Source organism: Phoxinus phoxinus, assembly GCF_949152265.1.
Source record: "Phoxinus phoxinus genome assembly, chromosome: 20".
In the NCBI taxonomy this organism is placed as follows: Eukaryota; Metazoa; Chordata; class Actinopteri; order Cypriniformes; family Leuciscidae; genus Phoxinus; species Phoxinus phoxinus.
In genome coordinates, this window is record NC_136895.1 from 18,517,760 (window position 1) to 18,537,094 (window position 19,335).

The window sequence follows — 19,335 nt, forward strand, 5'->3', positions numbered from 1 at the left end:
AAAGTCCCAGCAGGTCCTTAAAACAAAAACGAAAAAACTTTACTTTAGCATTTTCTGAATGGGCAGCTGCAATAGAGAGCCTAAGTCCCGCCCCTCCGCTTCCGGCTCATGGGACCTTATTTCGGAAAAAATATGTATGGAAGTCAATGGCGAGAGATAACTTATCTTTTTATTCCGTCTGAACTGTCCCCTGAACTACACATATGATGTTTGTCAATTTAAAAGGTAAATATGAAAGTCAAGAAAGTCGCAGTTTGTCATAAAACAGAAGAGTAACGTTTAGTTGTATGTGAAAATCGCTCGATGAACTACATCTCTCGTCTCGCACTATGTAGCCTACGTCACAAGATCCGTTGCTCGTATGTGTGTATTCTGGCTCAAAACACGAGTCAGGCATGACGGCGTAACGTTAGGATTATAATGTAAGACTATAGAAAAAATGACAGACGTTAGCTTCAGTAAAGTTAGCTTCATTCATTGAGAGAAAAGGTATGACGTCGCATGTGCGCCTTCTGGGTTTGTAGTCTTTGTAATTACGTATTTTCACAGTCTTATACCTCAACAGTTTTACATCAAACTGCGACTTTCTTGACTTTAAAATGTATCTTTTAAATTGACAAACATCATATGTGTAATTCAGGGCACAATTCAAACGAGATCAAAATATTTGTTGTCTCTCGCCATTGACTACCATACAATATTTTTCCGAAATAAGGTCCCATGGTGGTCGACCGGAAGGGGAGGGACTTAGGCTCTCTATAATAAATCATTGATATTTTAAAATAAGAGTCCCGGTGCACGTTTTTTATTTATTTATTTATTTTTAATCTGGTTATTGCAGGGTCCCCGCGGATCCTTAAAAAGTATTAAAAAGTCTTAAATTCGATATTTAAAATTTAAGGCCTTAAAAAGTCTTAAATTCTTATTTTTACTTATGAAAAGTCTTATTTTTACCTATGAAAGGTCTTAAATTTTAGATGACACTTTGACGACGTATCTAAATGCTTTCCAAATGAAAACTATCTAATTAGCGTACGTATTATTTTTATTATTCTATCTTTGTGGATTTGCTTGTTCACGTGACAATTCGCGTCATTTACGGCAGCGTATTAGCCTGCGTCTGTCTCCTGCACGCGAGAGGAGAGGATAAGAGAACGAGTAAATGTCAGTTCAATAGTAAGTTCATTCTTTGTGCTTAGGATTGTCTATGAACTATGATGATATTAGGCTTGTTTGAGATGAGCAAAATCTGCGCAGAACCGATCACCGGTGATCAGCGCAAGATGCATGCCGGTTAGAAATGTGTCCGAGTGCGGTCCGCCTGGCTCTGATGTCATGCTGACGTATGTCAAAAATCTCTCGCGAGCGCAAGGCACACCTGTCGGATTCTGCAGTTGCGCGCAGTTGCTCTCCACCGACTGCGCTGATCAAAAGCATGATGGGAAACGACTTGCTGACGACACAGCTTAATGCTCATTGGTTTAAACAACCGTGATGTATTGTTCTTTTTTTAAATGTTTGAATTTAAAACTCTGATTTCGTGTTTTTATGTGTATAAATTATGTGTGAGTATTCCCAAACTCTCTGACAGTGCGATCTCTATATGGATTATGTGCTTATGTAATTTTTATATTAAAAAATATATATATATATATAGCCTAGGCTATATAGGCCTATATAAAAACACGTCTGTAGCCTTTTAAAGAAAAAAATGATTGATAAACACGTAGCCTATTTGGAGTGGGATTGAATAAGTGGTTTGGGTGTCTTGTTCATTATATTTATTTTCATATAAAAGCATCAGAACTTAAATTACATCCACTTTATTACCAACACTGTGCACGAGCGTGAATCCCGTGAATCCCGCGATATCCATCTTTGATCTCACAGCTGTCAGATCCACTGCGAGAAGAGAGAACTGTCCGGCTTGCCTGCGCTTTTTTCACTCCTCCCCTCAATGACACCGCCTACTCTCGCATACAATTCAGGCGAGGCAAGGCGCATCTCAAACAAGCCTATTGTAATCATTGTTTTAACTACGTACAAGGCACCGCGAGTTCGAGCTGACATCGCGTTTGTCTCTCATGCTTGCTTTCACTGTCAGTGCAGTTAGTCCCCAAATGAGTTTTTGTCTTATTATATTTATATCATATTATGTTGTTATATTAGAATATCACGAGCAAGAGTGCCGTTTTCCTGTGCACAATTGCAAATGTGCTATTTTATACAACAGTTAAATTAACAATGTGTGTTACTTTTTATATTGTCAATATTGTTTGTTTCCCACTTTATTTCGCCGACGAGAATTTCATAATGAAACTGTAGTCCAACAGACAGCGATTCTATTTTAAAAACTGAAATCCGCGTTTTGAACGAATCATTTGATTCAATGAATGAATCGGCCGTTTGAACAAATCGGTTGAATAAATTTCCAACAACTCGCTTATTAAGACGGTGACTTACTGCCACCTACTGGCGGGTTTAGTTGCATATTTAAAGTACCCTTTAATTAAAATGTTAAAATTATAAATAATTTCATATTTAAATATTGAATAGCTTTATTTATGCAATTGCAAATTAAGTAATTAAGTAAATATAGTAATGCCAGTTCGGATGCCGCTTTTCTGTGTCACCTCTGCACTGCAAGGATGGATTTTGGTACGGTCTTATTCTAATAGAATTGAATTTGAATGTTAGAATTTGACATAAAAGGTGATGCATACCTCTAAATACGTTTAGAAATAATTTCCATATTTAGGTGAAAATGGCCCTGGAAATCAATTTAAGGTGGCAAATATTGCCCCTTAATAATTTTTTTTATTTCAGTCACTACTGTGAACTGACCACTGCATAGATAGAATATGTTAAATATGAATATCTTTTTGAGTCTGCTGTCAACAACAGGCCTAAACCAGCCATGGTACCAGTACAAAATCAGTAAAATATCATTGAATTATTATCAACAAAACTTTGAAAATATCTAGATATATTTTTGTTAATATTGCAAACCCCTAATGTACGGTATTAATTTTGATTTCTTCAGGTCTTAAAAAGGTCTTAAAAAGCCTTAAATTTGACTTTAAAAAATGTGCAGATACCCAATTGGTATTGGTATTTTGGTAACACAATAAAATGTATCTGGCATTTAATTCAACGTAAACTATTGTATACTCTCCTGTCTGGGCTGCCCTGTCACAGGAATGAAAGACTAAGAACCTTATTTAATATGTTAGTCAATATACATTTTACTAGTATCTGCACAACAATATGTTTATTACAGTTAGATAACTAAATATTTACATCATTATTAAATACAGTTTAAATCAGAAATATATATATATAAACGTTTATATTCTAATACATTTAATCATTTTGCTTGTAAATGTCTCTTTGTATTCCTTTGTTAAGGGACAAACACATTATTTGCGCCACTAAAGTTTTTTAATACGCTCCTAAAGTTTTCAACGTAAGTGTCAAGCCCTGGATTTCCTTCTTTCTGTGACCATAAGTGGTTCTGCCGGTGCGTTAACCATCTGCTAACTTGCTTATAGTGTCCTTTGTTAAATTTTGACCAAGGTTTGTTCAGATAATCCATGCCTCAAGGGCCACATAACTCAATCTGAGCATCCTTGATTTAAGTTTTCACGCTGTCCCCACTGTTAACAGATATCCATGATGGAAAAGAGCTCTTTTGTGAAGCCTTTTTTTAAAGCTGTTTTAAATAACGCCCAGTGTGGTTGCAACTACACGCTTGTCAGTCCTTGACATTCACTAGGTTTTTGCGTCTACAATGTGAAGTTTCAAAGTTTTCTCGCAGTTTAACGGTCCAAGAGAAAACTTCAGAGAGATCTTACCCGTTGGGTTCCATATTTACCAAATCCGTGTCTTCATAACACGGTTAATTCCAGTTCATAGACGCCAGATGTTGATACAAAACACATTTTGAACACTGCACCTATTCAGGAAAGACACGAACTGTAATATTGGATGTCATGGACTTAGGGGTTTATCTCTGAAAGCGATTACTCAATATTACGGCTCAGACTGGATACAGACCTGGAAAAGGTGAAAACAAATCCAGATGTTTTTTTAAGCATGGGAGAAAAAGTCACTGTCCTGGGGCCCAAAAGTTTGAGTTCTCATAGAAAATCTGGGATTTATTTTAATGCATGCATCAAATATGTATTAAAAACAGTGTTTTATCTTTTATTAAGTACATTTTTAATGTTTAAGTGGATTGTTCAAAGCTACAAGCTTTTTAATAACACTCTGATGACCTTATTTGAGTTTAGTACAAGATACAGAAGTAGGATTAAACGAACATCCATTCAGGTGTGATTTAATATCCGTGTTTTATGCTTCCCACAGCCCAAACCTGCCAGCCCGGCCAGTTTCCCTGCGAGAATGGACGCTGCATCCCGGAGAACTGGCGCTGTGACCGTGATGATGACTGCGGGGATCAGTCAGATGAGTCTTCGTCATGCGGTGAGTCTTCCTCACGTGGAGCGCTTTGAAGTTCTTCCCTCTGTATTTCCATATTTTATCTTTGCCATCATAATTTTGCTGGGCTTTTTCATCATCAAGCCTCCTTATCCTTCAATTAACGGCTTTTTATCAAACCATATTACAGTATTTTATCTTATAATATGCTTTGAGCGTGCTATTAATGGGTACTTGCATTGCAACATGATATGATTCAAAATTCAATGAAGACTGAACACTTGCATTTGGTCTCTTAAGGGTTTTATCAAAATGAGATTCTGCCTTTTATGATTTTATATACAGAGTTGAATTGAACATAACAATGGTTTTACTAATGTTTCACACAGAAATATGTCTTTGGTTGTTCATAAATGATGCCCACATTGTAGTTTTCCAAAACAGAAGAGGGGTTGTTTAAGGTCAGGTGCAGTTTTGAGTTGAGTTGTATCTGATGGGCCTAAGGCTTTTAACAACAATCGACATACTATTGAGAGCCCAGACAAAACGATGTCATAGATCTGAAGTGTTTGTTGTAGCATCTCCACTTAAACAAAGAAAAAGGCCGGTTCTGTTTTCATATTTCCTCTGTTGTTGTCTCTTTGATATCTTTTGATGTTTTTCATGTGTGGCGGTCTCACATTCCGTTCTCACCAAACTGCTTTGATTTGTTTTAAATGTGAAGGTCATTTTGATGTTATTATGATACAATCTGAAATGAGACCCTATTGGATCATTTTCTGCATTCTGAAATGAAAATGATCCAATGAGTGAGCAGAGTTATAAAGTTTCTTTGTTGAGTGGCAGCCATTAGCAGTGTTGCCAAGTCTGTGTATTTCCCCCCGCTGTGATTAGCTTTTGGGCTGGTTTTGTTGCGCAGGCCTGGAAACCCTGGCCATTAGACATGAATGGAGATTTTAGTTAATTCAACATGGTATCTCAAGGAATTTTCACTGTAAAATCTATCTATGTGAAAATATCCAAAGGGAATCCTCAAAAATGGTCATGAGGCAATGTTTTTTTCTGTATTTTTGATCAAATAAATGCAGCCTAAGGGACCTGTGTGTGTGTGTGTGTGTGTGTGTGTGTGTGTGTGTGTGTGTGTGTGTGTGTGTGTGTGTGTGTGTGTGTGTGTGTGTGTGTGTGCGTGTGTTAATGTCATTATTTTTTATTTTCAATATAATAAAGTTTTAGATGTTATCATTATTATTATTATTTATTTTTTTAATTCTCTTAAGAACTGGTATTCAAAAATGAAGGCAATAAATTAATACTTTTTATTCATTTATTTGTTTATTTATTTATAAAGAAAATGTATAGATCACAGCAGGTGCAGTTGAGGTTACAAAAACTAGATAAAGTTTTTTCAGGGCCAAAATTAAAAATTGAAAACTGGCCTCGACAAGTAAATAAATCAAGATAATTTGTTTAATTTATTAAGCGATTCAAATATATACTACTGTAACTGTGTGCTAAAGAAAATGTAATTTAACAACTTTTACCTCAGTAGAAAATGTCATGAGTTTTTTCTAAAATATCTGTAAGTAAGTGTTCACAGAACTCTGTGGCAACATGTTTCTCACATTGAGCGGAACAAAATCACAATGTGTCTTTACACTTCCATTTGTGCATTTGTCCTCAGACACCTTAAAATCCACTCATCTTAAAGATTCAAATAATATCTATCTAGACTCTAGCATTTGTGTGCATTCAGAACCGATAGCTCACAAAAGGCTGAGACTTTATATTTGTTGTGCTTAACGCAGAAAACTGTGCAGAATGACGGGCATTCTGGGATCTTCTCAACATAAATACAAAGATAAGTCAAAGAAATTGTCATTATATAGAGAAAAAAACAAAACAATGAATCACTTTGCATGATATTATGCTCCTTATTACCATGCCTGGAATATCTCCGCGCTCCGCGGCCCGCTGTAAACCCGTTGTGACGGCTCGAGTCGTCTCCGACAGCACCGTTCAGCTCTTGTAAATGAGAGACGAGAAACACCAGCAGATCTCCACCTTCTCTTCCTCTGAGGGATGAAGTGTGTGTTTGAAGCTTTCTCCTCTGTTAGTCGTCGCATCTTATTACCGGTTAAATTTCCTCGGGTACCGTTCCAGGGTCGCTTCGGTCCTCATGCACACGCGGGCCGCGCACAGAGTAATTAAAGTTTATGCTTGGCTTCCTTAAATCAAAATCAAGCTGGCGCTGGAAAGCCGACTGCACACACGGCGTCTGAGAAACGTCGAGTGTCGCCGCGGAGTCGCGGCACGTGTTGCTGTACGGCTGCTCCCATGCTTCGTATTGCAAGTCCGTGTCAGTTTGCCGCATATTTCCTGTCAGTAACCCAGGAACGTCTGTTGTTCTAATGCGTGTTTAATTTTGAAAGGTGACTGTTGGTTTATTTTGAAACGTGTGTGCGGCAGGTTAGTGCTTCTGTCTCCTGAGATATAAGACGGGAGGTGCGAAGTTCAGCAGAAACAAACTCTGTTTGTTGTTCTCTGCCATTCTTGGCGGTGAAAAGTTGTTAGTCGAAGGCTTTTACTGTTTTTGTTTTTTTACATTTCCCACTGGGATTGGGATAATGTTGATTTGTGAAGTTGGAAAGGGGAGTGTCTCTTGCAGTTCACCGTTTTGATTTTGTTGTTCTTATTGTGTTCTCTTTAGATTTCCCGACTTGTGAACCGCTGACCCAGTTCGGCTGCATTAATGGGAAGTGCATCAGTGTGAAATGGCACTGTGACTCTGGTGAGCTAAAGCTTGTGAAGATCTGAATTAACTTTGCAGAAAGGACTCATGCAATCATTTTATATCACTCTCTCACTTCCCTATTTCCTACTCTGTTCTTTCCTTTTATTATCCTTGCTTTCTTCTTTCCTTCCTTCCATTCTTTCATTTGTCCATTTCTTATCTTTCCTTGATACCTTCCCTCTGTATACCTTCCCATTCCTTCCTTTTCTTCTCTTTCCATCCATCCATCCATCCATCCATCCATCCATCCATCCATCCATCCATCCATCCATCCATCCATCCATCCATCCATCCATCCATCCATCCATCCATCCATCCATCCATCCATCCATTTTGTCATTCCTTGCTTCCTTCCTTATTTCCTTCTTCTATCTTTCCATCTAATCTTCCTTATTTCATGCCTTCCTTGCATCCGTCCTTACATTGGTCAATGCTTCTTTCCATCCATCCATCTATCCGTCCATCCTTTTGTCCTTCCTTATTTCCTTCATCCATCTTTCCATCTAATCTTTTTTAATTCCTGCATTCCTTGCATCCTTCATTACCTTTTTCATTGGTTCTTTCCATCCATCCATCCATCCATCCATCCATCCATCCATCCACCCATTTGTTCTTCCTTCATTTCTTCCTTTCGTCCATTTATTCATCTGTTCTTCTTTCTTTTTTCCTTCCTTGCTTTCGTAATTCCCTTCTTCTATCATCTATCCTTTTTCCTTCCTTTCTTCCTTTCTTGATGTCTCTCTTCCTTCCTTCCTTCCTTCCTTCCTTCCTTCCTTCCTTCCTTCCTTCCTTCCTTCCTTCCTTCCTTCCTTCCTTCCTTCCTTCCTTCCCTCCCTCCCTCCCTCCCTCCCTCCCTCCCTCCCTCCCTCCCTCCCTCCCTCCCTCCCTCCCTTCCTCCCTTCCTTCCTTCCTTCCTTCCTTCCTTCCTTCCTTCCTTCCTTCCTTCCTTCCTTCCTTCCTTCCTTCCTTCCTTCCTTCCTTCCTTCCTTCCTTCCTTCCTTCCTCACCTACCTTCCTTCCTCACCTACCTTCCTTCCTCACCTACCTTCCTTATTTCCTTATCTTCCTTATTTCCTTATTGTATTCCTTCCTTCCCTATATTTTCCTCCCTTCCTTCTCTATATTCCTTCCTTCCACTCTCTTCCTCTCCTTGTCTCTCTAGAGGATGACTGCGGGGATGGCAGTGATGAGGTGGGCTGCGTTCACGCCTGTTCGGTGGCTCAGTTTCAGTGCTCCAGTGGGAAGTGCATCCCTGAGCACTGGATGTGTGATGGGGACAATGACTGTGGTGACCTCAGCGACGAGAATGCCACATGCTCCAGGACAGGTGCCCGAGATCACACAAAACACAAATACACAGTAACATTGACCTAAAACAGTTTCAAAATGTGAACATTTGTGACTAAAATGTGTTCCATCAATAAGACTCTTTCCCCCATCAGCGCTCTCCGCCATTAACGACTGCAGTGAGAAAGAGTTTCATTGCCGTGGCGATGGCACCTGTGTTCCTGAAATCTGGCGTTGTGACGGAGACAAAGACTGCGAGGACGGTAGCGATGAAATCGCCTGTGAAGGAGCCAAGAGAATGTGCGACCCCAAGGCAAAGTTCACCTGCAAGGTCTCAGGTAGAAAGCAACATCTATTACATAATCACATTATCACATTACATAATCAGGTTTCACCCTTTGGAAAATTCTCAATAATGTCCTCTCTGGGTGAAGAGGGTCGTAAATATGATCATTAATCGGTTGATTGTGGCCTAGGGTGTCATGATGAATCAGCACTCATTCAAATTATATTGCATTACCGTTATTCTGCTGAAAATGGGACTGTGTGTGGAAAGTCACTTGCAAAAAGCCATTGATTATCGCTTTGCCTCACTCTAGACTGAATTAATAATGTTTAAGATGCATCATTTTGTTCTGATTGAGGCCGACCAGGAATATTTTATTACCCTTGAGAGTTGGGTCCAGGTCGAATTGTATTTGTGTTTGTTGGTAAATGTGTCTGTGAATTGATCTGTGATGCTGAACTTTAAAAGTTAGAGGTTGGAAAGTGGAGCGTTCGCCGCTTTTTTTAGCTGGAGGATTTATTGGAGAAACTTTTGAGGGAAAAAAATTAAGACCTACTTTAATTTGTTACAATATAATCTAGCGCTGTCAATCAATAAAATGTGTAATTAAATTTATAACATAATATGCAGTTTAATTAATCAAAATAATTGCAATTAGTCAAGCATGTATGTATTTTCTAACACCCAAATGCAGATGATTAAAAGATATTGCATTATTGTAGCCATTAAAAGCTTGCTGAAGAACGTCTCAGTACAGCCTAAACTGGTTTCTGGTCTTAGCTGGTCTCTCAAGCCAGCTAAGAACAGCATAGGCTGGTGCAGGAAGTGTTTGTTTTATGCCCATGTCATTACTAATAAGCCTTATCACTGGCCGATAGAAAACATCCTGCGTGAACGGCTCCTTATTCATTGTGTTGCCTGCTCTCACGAAGTGCACTCTGTAGCTACTCTTTAGCATGTTTACATTAGCAACTTAAAGCACATAACGGTTTCACATCTGATGTGTCTGTGTGTAATTTACGCTGTGGAACAAAACGTGGAAGTCATGAACCTCATTTTACTCTTAAATCTGAAGCCGGTGTTCTTAAAAAAACATTAGAAATTCCTGAGGGAAGCTATTAGCGAAAATGCTAATTCATCCCCATGTTGTAGGACGACAACCTGAACAGCTAGAAGCTATAGAACGACTGTCAAAATGTTTTAGTGGCTTGGACCTCTCATAAACATGGAGGAGATTTTAATGTTAGCTTTTTAATAGCGTCTAGCCTGGTTAGGAGAGAAATTCAGGTGAAACAGAGACTTAGCCAAACAAAGTTTCTGTGAAACCTAAAGTAAAGGGAATTAAAATCTGATTAAGCCAAGGCTTGGTGAAGGTCTAATGAATGTGAACACACTATTTGGTCTGGGAGGATACAGAAAAGTAATTTATGTACTCATCGCCCTGTTTCACCTTCTTAAAGAACTTGTCTGGAAAGATAATGAGGGAATCGCTAATGACTTGTCTCACATGCTCAAAAAGTAAATCGAAACACCTTAGGTTACCCAGTACACTATTAAGAAGAACTGATAAGGATTCTGTATGAAAATTCATGTCTCACGTTAAATTGGGAGATAAAGGTATTTAAATAGCCTGTATAAAAATAGTAGCTACGATCTGTCATTCTAGTGTAAACAGTGAATTGTGTATCATTTAATTCAACTTCATGTCTTAAACTTTTAAACTGTCAGTTTCCCAAACACTTTCTCTAAAAGTGACTCGTTGATATACATTTTCCCCCCTCACACTCTCAGAAAGCACTTGTATTTTTCTGTCGTAAATAATCCTTAGTTTTCTTTTTCAACATAAATAAATAATAAATAAATAAAACAATGATTATGTACCTCATTATCGCTAACGATATGGCAAACAGCAAGGTCCAAAAAGCACTCAGAATCTGTGTGTAGCCCTATGGGAAATTATATGCTTGATATGCTAGAGAAAAAAGTGTTTTGGTTACAGAGAAAGTGTGCAGAAAGTAGATAGCTTTGTAGAGCAACCGCACAGACTTAATGATGTTATGAAAAAAATTCTGCTTTGTAACGCATTTGTTTTCTCTGCACCGTAGGGAAATGTGTTAGTAAGGACTGGGTGTGCGACGGAGACATCGACTGCGAGGACCAATCGGACGAGGAGGGCTGTGAAGTGTCCGTCTGTAAGCCACCGAAGTTTCCCTGTGGCAATGACACGTCAGTGTGCCTCCCGCCCGAGCGAATCTGTAACGGTTGGAGAGACTGTGCGGATCACTCCGACGAGGGACCCTACTGTGGTGAGTCATGGGAATATGGGTTGTTTTTTAAACTGACCGGCCTCTGATGATGGTAATGTAATGATTCATTTGATGTTGACTCATTCCTGAATCAACTCTGCTATCAACCAATCCGATTTTGAGGTTAGGTTTAGGGTTAGACATGATTAGGGATTGAACAGCATTGCTTTAAACCAGTGGTTTTCTCTTGTAATTTTTTTGTTTTTGTTTTTGAATTGTGTTTTTAGTTAAGATTGAATTCATTTTAAATACAAAAATATATATTTTGTGATAAATTTAATTTATATAAAGTACAAATTCGCAATTGTGAAATTTAAGTTGATTTTGATTTGTTTTGAATTTGATGTGATTTAAAATAATTTAAACTAAAAAAATGGTTGCAGTTGTGAAATGTGATATAAAGTAAAATTTTCAGGAAAGAACGTCACAAATGTGAAATAAAAATTCCTAATTTGGCTTCCATAAACATCTAAGCATACATTAAACATAAACATGCATTTGCTTTACGATAAGTCTTGTTGCAATGAATATAAATATCTGATGTTTATTTTTCTAAACTGCAATATGCAATTTTTGTCTAGTTTTAAACAACCCTCAATAAATATTATCGTTTTAAGGGAATGCTAAAATATACTCTATGCATTCTGTTACTATGCAAGATAATACAATATATTATTATGTAATTGATTATGTAGTAATGCATTTTATTATTATTATACAGTTTCTCATGTTGCATACTTTTCCTTCTCTCGTTTTGATAGATGTTTAGATATTTTTACTGGAAAACAGGGCAAAAATACTCAAACTTTTAAATTTCTCTCCATGGAAGGGGTCTCATTTCTATTTAATTTCTATTCTATTTCTTCCAAATACAAATTTACAATTTAAAAATACCTCCATGAATATTTTACTCGTATAGACTCCTGAATAATTTATTTAAATCTTGCTTCTGTCATTGTTTGATGTGCTATAAATGGATTTGTTCCTTTTTTTGTGTGACAAGTGTACCATATGTGTGTGTGGACGTGAGCCCGGATGCTGTGTGTGGCTCTTGGGGGATCGGTGGATTTTAGTGAGAGTGTATTAAGGTTCATTTAGGAAAAGCTTCAGAGAGAGATCTCTTCCCTCAGGTGAGATGAGGTAGTGCTGGAATATCAGCTTAAAGCCAATTACATCTATCTGCTCCTCCACACACACACACACACACACACACACACACACACACACACACACACACACACACACACACACACACACACACACACACACACACACACACTGATTAATGCTGGAGTGCACACTGCAAACTGGCCTCTGAGGATGTGTGAGAGAAGAGAAACAGACTCCTCGTGTTCATTTTTTTTTTTTGCCCTTAATGACTGAGGAATCTAAAATACATATATTATCCACCATCTAGCATGTGAATCACAATCAAGTATGAATCAAGTATGAGGAATGACGCAAGCGCAACAAATTCAATATATATCTCATACTCCCCGCACATGACATTTAGCTGAAATATCATCCAGAGAGGCCAGAGAAGAGATTGGACTGAATTTATTTCCTCCTTTGAACCGAAATAATTAGGTTTTGTCTTTTCGACTTTTAGGCGTATGCAGGGCTCCAAACTGCGACTAAAATGGTCGCATTTGCGACCAAATATATTTATTTGCGAGTGAAATTTCTGCCAAGGTCGCCATTGGCGACAATACAAATTTACTCCCTTTGATTGTAAAATCTGCATCATACATGCATGTTTTATAACCAGTAGCCTATCGCTTCATTTGTTTTGTTAACGTCATGAAATGAGACGCTTTGTGTGAACTGAGTGAAAGCGCCAAAAATATGAGCGGGTAAAACGAATGTCACCTTTCGCGGCAGAAAAAAAATGTCAAAGCGAAAAATATTGGACTTCTTCAAGCAATCCTCATCTCTGTCAATCACCAGACACATTATACCAGACCAGACTGCATGACACACCTGCTAACAAAAAATATGCGATATTTTAAATGCGTCATTCTGTTCATAGAACGCTCCATATGAAAGTTTTTTTTTTTTTGCAAAGCCAATCTAGCGCTGGCTCCATGACGAGCCAATAATCAGAGTTGTTCCCTGCACCGCACAGCTTAGTTTCTAGATGTAGAAACTAGAATGTTTTGCCGGACTGGACAAAAGCGAAGCGAACTGGGCGAGATGAGACAGAGTGTCTGCGCGCGAGCAATAGTGCGCGAGAGACTTCAAATAACAAGAGACCTTTCAAATAACAACTACAGAATTTTATTAACTGACATCGGGATCCCGCTTACATGGGTACCTTCCAAATAAATCAATAATTTGACAAAATATTGATTTAAAAACGATTGTATTGCTTCCGTGTCCATGACAACGCTCTGTTTTTCATGGCAACTGTGTCTTATCAAGAAATAATATACTGCATTCTACATTAGAATTTAACCAAGCCATGTAATAATAGGTAATAATAATAATAATAACAGAAGATAATATCTTATACAATGTATATAAAATATAAATACAATTTAAAATATTAATAAATTATTTATTTTTATTCTGGAGATGCACTGAATTTTGGTGAATAAGAATAATAACAGAAGATAATATCTCTAGTCTATCCTAATAATTATTATAAATACAATGTATATAAAATATAAATACAATTTAAAATATTAATACATTATTTATTTTTATTTATTCTGGAGATGCACTGAATTTTGGTGAATAAGAGGACCCATTTTATTTTGATGCACATTAGCAGGAAATGTAGCACAATATGAATGTAAAAAGCAGTTATAATTAGGCTATGTGACAAATCAACAAATAATCGTGATACTTAATCGTGATATCAATATTGATCAAAATAATCGTGATTATCATTTTGGCCAAAATCGTGCAGCCCTACTGAAGTATGATCACGAGACACAAATTTTTTTTTGTGACTTTTGTTCAAGAGCGGGCAAAGAAATAGCGGGGAAAACGGAGTTCATTACAGGAACTAACCATTTAAAAAAAAAGACACTGTGAGAAAACACGGGGACAGTAACAAGCATAAAAATGCACGCGATCACATAATCGCGAAGAATGCTCCACAGACTGCACCGTTAGCACGTGCAGTTTCTCGTGCATGCGAGCTGCGGGAATTTATTATTTATTATATAAAAAATAATATTTGACTGTATATAGTTCATAAGTCGGAAGTGATATTCAGTTCCCAAATAAGCTTCAGTTCCCAGAACATTCACAAGATGAAAATGCTGAAACTGTAAGAAGAGGAGAGACATGCACACAACAGGGTGACTAAAAGTAAATGCATTGTTATGTGGCTCTTAAAAAAATTATTTGGCGCCTGTTTTTTTCCCCTATAGGAGCCAATGGCTCCTTACTTGATTTTTTTGTTTGGAGCCCTGGGCGTATGCGACTCAAAACTGTTTAATTGTTTGTAGCAAAAAAACACATAGAATCTGATTTTAGCAAACCTCACCTAAACCGAATCAATATGTGGTTTAAAATCAGATTCTAGTGCAAAGTCTCAGTTTGAACAGTCAGATCAGATTTCAGTTGAAAGTTGTTTTCATTGTCCGTGACTTCAGTGATGTATGGTTAAAGGGCACCTATTATGACATTTAAAATGTTCCTAATGTTGTTTAGGGAGTCCCCAACAACAGTTTTACATGCATGCAATGACAAAAAACACTTTTGTTTTCGTATAATATGCATTTATTTTTACCTGATTTGCTCACCGACTCCCAAATGAATCGTTCAACGACTCGTTTTTCAAACCCCTCCTTTGCGCGACGCTAATCTGCGTTGATTGGCCAGATGACCCAGCAGTGTTTACAGAGATAATACTTATTTTTAAAACGGAGTACAATGATGCTTTTATCAATTAAATTGTATTATAATAATGATTATAGTCCACTGCTTTATTGTTTGTAGTAAAAAACGAAAAATAAGATAAATAATTTAATGTTATGTTAGCAAGCATAGCCCAGAGTTCATATTGTAAAAGCACAATCAGTCTTTGTTTGCGTTAGCCCGATGCATAAACATAACGTTTTTACAAAAAAAAAAAATGCAGTTACGTTACTACGAGGTATTACTCTATTCTTTAGACAACTCCGAAAACAACGACAAACACTTCACATATCTCAATACAATTGCCATTGAAGACCTAGAAGCTAAACGGTGCTTACACAACAAACAAAATAATTATTAAGCATGCTACATAAAATATAAAAGCAAAAATTATTAATAACACTTACAGGTTGTGATACGGAGGAGGAAGCTGATGCAAATACACTTGGAACTGAACCTTCCTTCAATATCAGCGAATCCAAGTTTGATTGCATTTAAAAAAGCAATCGTCTTCAAAATGACGCGAACAAAGCTCAAGGCTCGGACTATACTTCTGTGGTATACACAGGTTTCTTGTATACAAACAATACCGGATGCGCGCGCATCCAAGAGGCAAGACCGCTATATGTTATGCCGAGTTCTGTAAAAGAACATTGTAATTAACGTAGATTTCGCATTGTTTGTAAATTCTTGTAGACTCAATAATAAACTGCAATTTCAGAGTTGGATCTGTTTGCTTGTGTTTCATTTGCATATTAATATAACATTATGTAAAACGTTAGTTACTTGACTAGAATGAAATTGTCCAACTAAGTTTGCGAATCATAAAAACATGACATACCCTATGCATTTAGGTTAGTTTACAGCACAACAGCTCCGCGTCATCTCTGCTTCTGCTGGATATAGCCGTAAAGACTGTTGCTTTCTGCCTCTTAGATGCGCGCGCATCTACGTGATGACGTTGCACAGAAACCCGTGTATAGTGAATTGTAGCCACTTAGTCTTCAAATGCTCCTCCTTGGGCAGATGAAAAAAGTTGTATTTTGAGTTGCACTTCAGAACACAGCGTCTCGTCGCCATGATGTTTTCCCTGCTGGCCTTGGAGCGCAATAAGTGGGCGTATCATATTCAAATAACTTGACAAGTTGACGTCAACTAGTCAAAGAAAAAGCTTCGGTCTTCTAACGATTCATAAAAATGACTCAGAGTCGACTCTCACTTTTGAAAGACAATAACTTTATATACGGTGCACTTTCATATTTCAAACTTTGCAGGATGTTTTTGTTCACTTAGATCTATGTTACACACTACATGAAAGGTAAATTTCAAAATTCCATAATAGGTGCCCTTTAAAGCTATAATGTTGTATACTAACAAAAATCCTCCTCCGCTGAATTCACTCTTTTGTGCTCATATGTGCCGTTCTCTTTGTAACGAATAGAGAATGGGCAAATGAGTGAGCAATTTTTTAACACAGCATGTGCCAAATTTTCTCTTTCTACAATGACAGCTTCTTTTGTATGTCTCTAGGCGGAAGTTATCACTATGGTAACAAATGTAGATTTTGAGTACACTATATGAACAAACGGATCAGATTTAAAAAAAAAATATTAAATGCTTTTAAATGATTATATACACATTAATACATATGTACAGTAAACATTCTTAAATACAATTGAATAGCAATTCTTTACCACTTGTTTTCTGAGATTAATTTCTTAATACATTTGTACATTATTTTCTTTTTGTTTAAAGTATACACTTCATTTAATTCTGTTAATATATTAAGTAAAATGAGATAAAACAGTTTGCTTTTAAGATAAGAATAATAAACTATATTACAAATATATTTTCTTGTTTACACTTTACAATAAGGTCTCATTAGTTAACACTATTTAATGTATCAACTAAAATGAAATAATGAGCAATACATCTTTGTTAATTTTTGTTCATGTTAGTTCACATTCACAGTTCATTAACTAATGTTCACAAATACAACTTTTTATTTTAATAATATATTCGTAAATGTTGAAACTAACATTAACTAAGATTATTAAATGCTGTAGAAGTATTTCTATTCTTAGTTCATGTTAACTAGTGAAACCTTATTGTAAAGTCTTACCATTTTTTTAAAATAAGTTCTAACATATTGTGCAGTTTTGCTTCCTGCTTCTTGCATCCCTAAATAGATTGAAATTAAAAAGCAATTGCTTACCACTTGTAACCTTCTGGAAAAAAAAAGAAAGTTATTTTTTAACCCATTACTACAGTTTACTTCTTGTTTTAAGCATAAACCTCATTGAATTTGGTTGAATATTTGATTAAAATGAGAGACAAACAGTGCACTTAAGCTAAGAATTATAAACTCATATATATTTTTCTAAAATGATTGTGCAATTTATCTTAAATTATATATAATTTATTTAATTATTTTGATTGCTCACTGGCCTTTAAATAAAACAATAGTATCATTAGTCGCTAAATTAAAAAGCCTTAAACCGTAGCCTGAATCCCAGCAAGCACAGGTTCAGCAGGCCTGAAAAAAGCATTTAACATCGTATTTCAGTCTAATGGCTCTATTAATTTTAAAAAGGGCCAATCAAACCCCCATTAACTTTAAGCATATCCTCTCAATATCCTGCTAAAATATCTTGCACAAAGCTGGGCTGAACACAAATTCTGCTAGCCACTGGCAGAGATAAATGCACTCACCCTGGTCAAGCCGTAAGATAAATACGAAATTGTCAAAACCCAATGGTCTAGAAACATTTCAAAAAAATTCCAGAGTTGGATAAATATTGTTTAAAACAGACCTAGCCTGCACATATTATAACTAATCATGACGAATGGGCCTCCATATCACGTTCCCACTTTTGTTGAGTGAATCTTGGCGAGAAATAGGTCACCGTTTTTTCCCCGCTGTTAGTATGCAACTCAAATGCTCCAAACAGATTGTCAGTTCGTAGCTGGTCATTTACTATTACTGAAAAAAAAAAAAAAAATATATATATATATATATATATATATATTATATTTTTTATATATATATAAAAATATATATATTTTATATATATATTTTTTATATATATATATATATATAAGAACTATATGACTCTTCAGGGAGGAACCGGCTATTTTTCTACTCTGTACATCTCTGAGTTGAACCCAACAGATCTTTCCTGATCTCACTAGGCTTTTTTAAGGTTTTATCCTGCGGCTGTGTTTTTCAAGGCTACATAAGATGTGTGTATGGACCTGCTGGCCTGTGCCCTGAAGCCCTCTTTGCTTTGGGACCTCTAAACATCTTCTGTCTTCTAGACACTATGATTGTGAACTACAGTTCGTTTAAATGCAACCTGATGATATTTGACACACAGTTGGACACTTTTGGCCTAAACATGCCTAAAATATCTAAACGTCATACCATTTGTACACATCGTGCCAGATCTATTTTAACTGGAAAATAAGACACAAATACCTGCTTTAGAATTGCAGGTCAAATACATTTTGTTTTCATTTTGAACATCCATCCATCCATCCATCCATCCATCCATCCATCCATCCATCCATCCATCCATCCATCCATCCATCCATCCATCCATCCATCCATCCATCCATCCATCCATCCATCCATCCATCCATCCATCCATCCATCCATCCATCCATCCATCCATCCATCCATCCATCCATCCATCCATCCATCCATCCGATTTAATTTATAGATTTAAAATTTTAAATAAAGACTCCAAGATCTTTATTCAAACAATCAACATGACAAAACCAAGATGATGAAGTCAGACCTTTTCACAAAGTCAAGGAGTTTTTGAAATGTATTTTGAGCATGTGCATTTGATCTGAATTTTTAAGTGACTCTCGGTCCAGGAAGATCCATTATCTCCCTGTTGGAACTTTTTTAAATTCTCTCTACTGTATTAGTTACTTCTCTCAGACTCCACGACTCCTCAGTATCGCCAGTGCCAGATTGTACCGTAGCCTGATTGAATGTTCTTCCATTTGCCATTTTATACCTTTTTGAGCTCCTTTCTCTCATCAATGATCCATTTCTGTCCCCCTCATCTCTCCTGCCTGTGGTTTGTTGTTTTCCATTTGAGTGTCTGTCTAGCACATTTTTATTCACTCCACAACTCCACCAATATGACTGCCTTGGGGTTTATGGATGCATTATCCTCTGTCAGTACTAGACGCTTCATTTAAACCTTGAAACCACTTGCTGTTCAAGGTGGTGTTACCGTGAATCCCTCCGTGGCCTTTTTTGTAACTGCGAATGTATTTCTTATAGTTGTTGCATTTTAAATTGGGAGAAAGTATTTTAATATAGATTAAAAGCTTTTTTT

The 19,335-nt window shown here is 36.8% G+C and overlaps 1 protein-coding gene across 1 annotated transcript in view; it reads left to right on the forward strand.

Moving 5' to 3' along the window:
* Positions 1-19,335, forward strand: part of lrp1ba (low density lipoprotein receptor-related protein 1Ba) — a 237,947-nt gene that overhangs the window by 90,821 nt on the left and 127,791 nt on the right. The window contains exons 18-22 of the mRNA XM_079593787.1: positions 4,369-4,485; positions 7,148-7,228; positions 8,394-8,558; positions 8,674-8,856; positions 10,910-11,110. Coding sequence (XP_079449913.1) covers positions 4,369-4,485; positions 7,148-7,228; positions 8,394-8,558; positions 8,674-8,856; positions 10,910-11,110 — 747 coding nt within the window. The remainder of the gene's footprint in view (positions 1-4,368; positions 4,486-7,147; positions 7,229-8,393; positions 8,559-8,673; positions 8,857-10,909; positions 11,111-19,335) is intronic.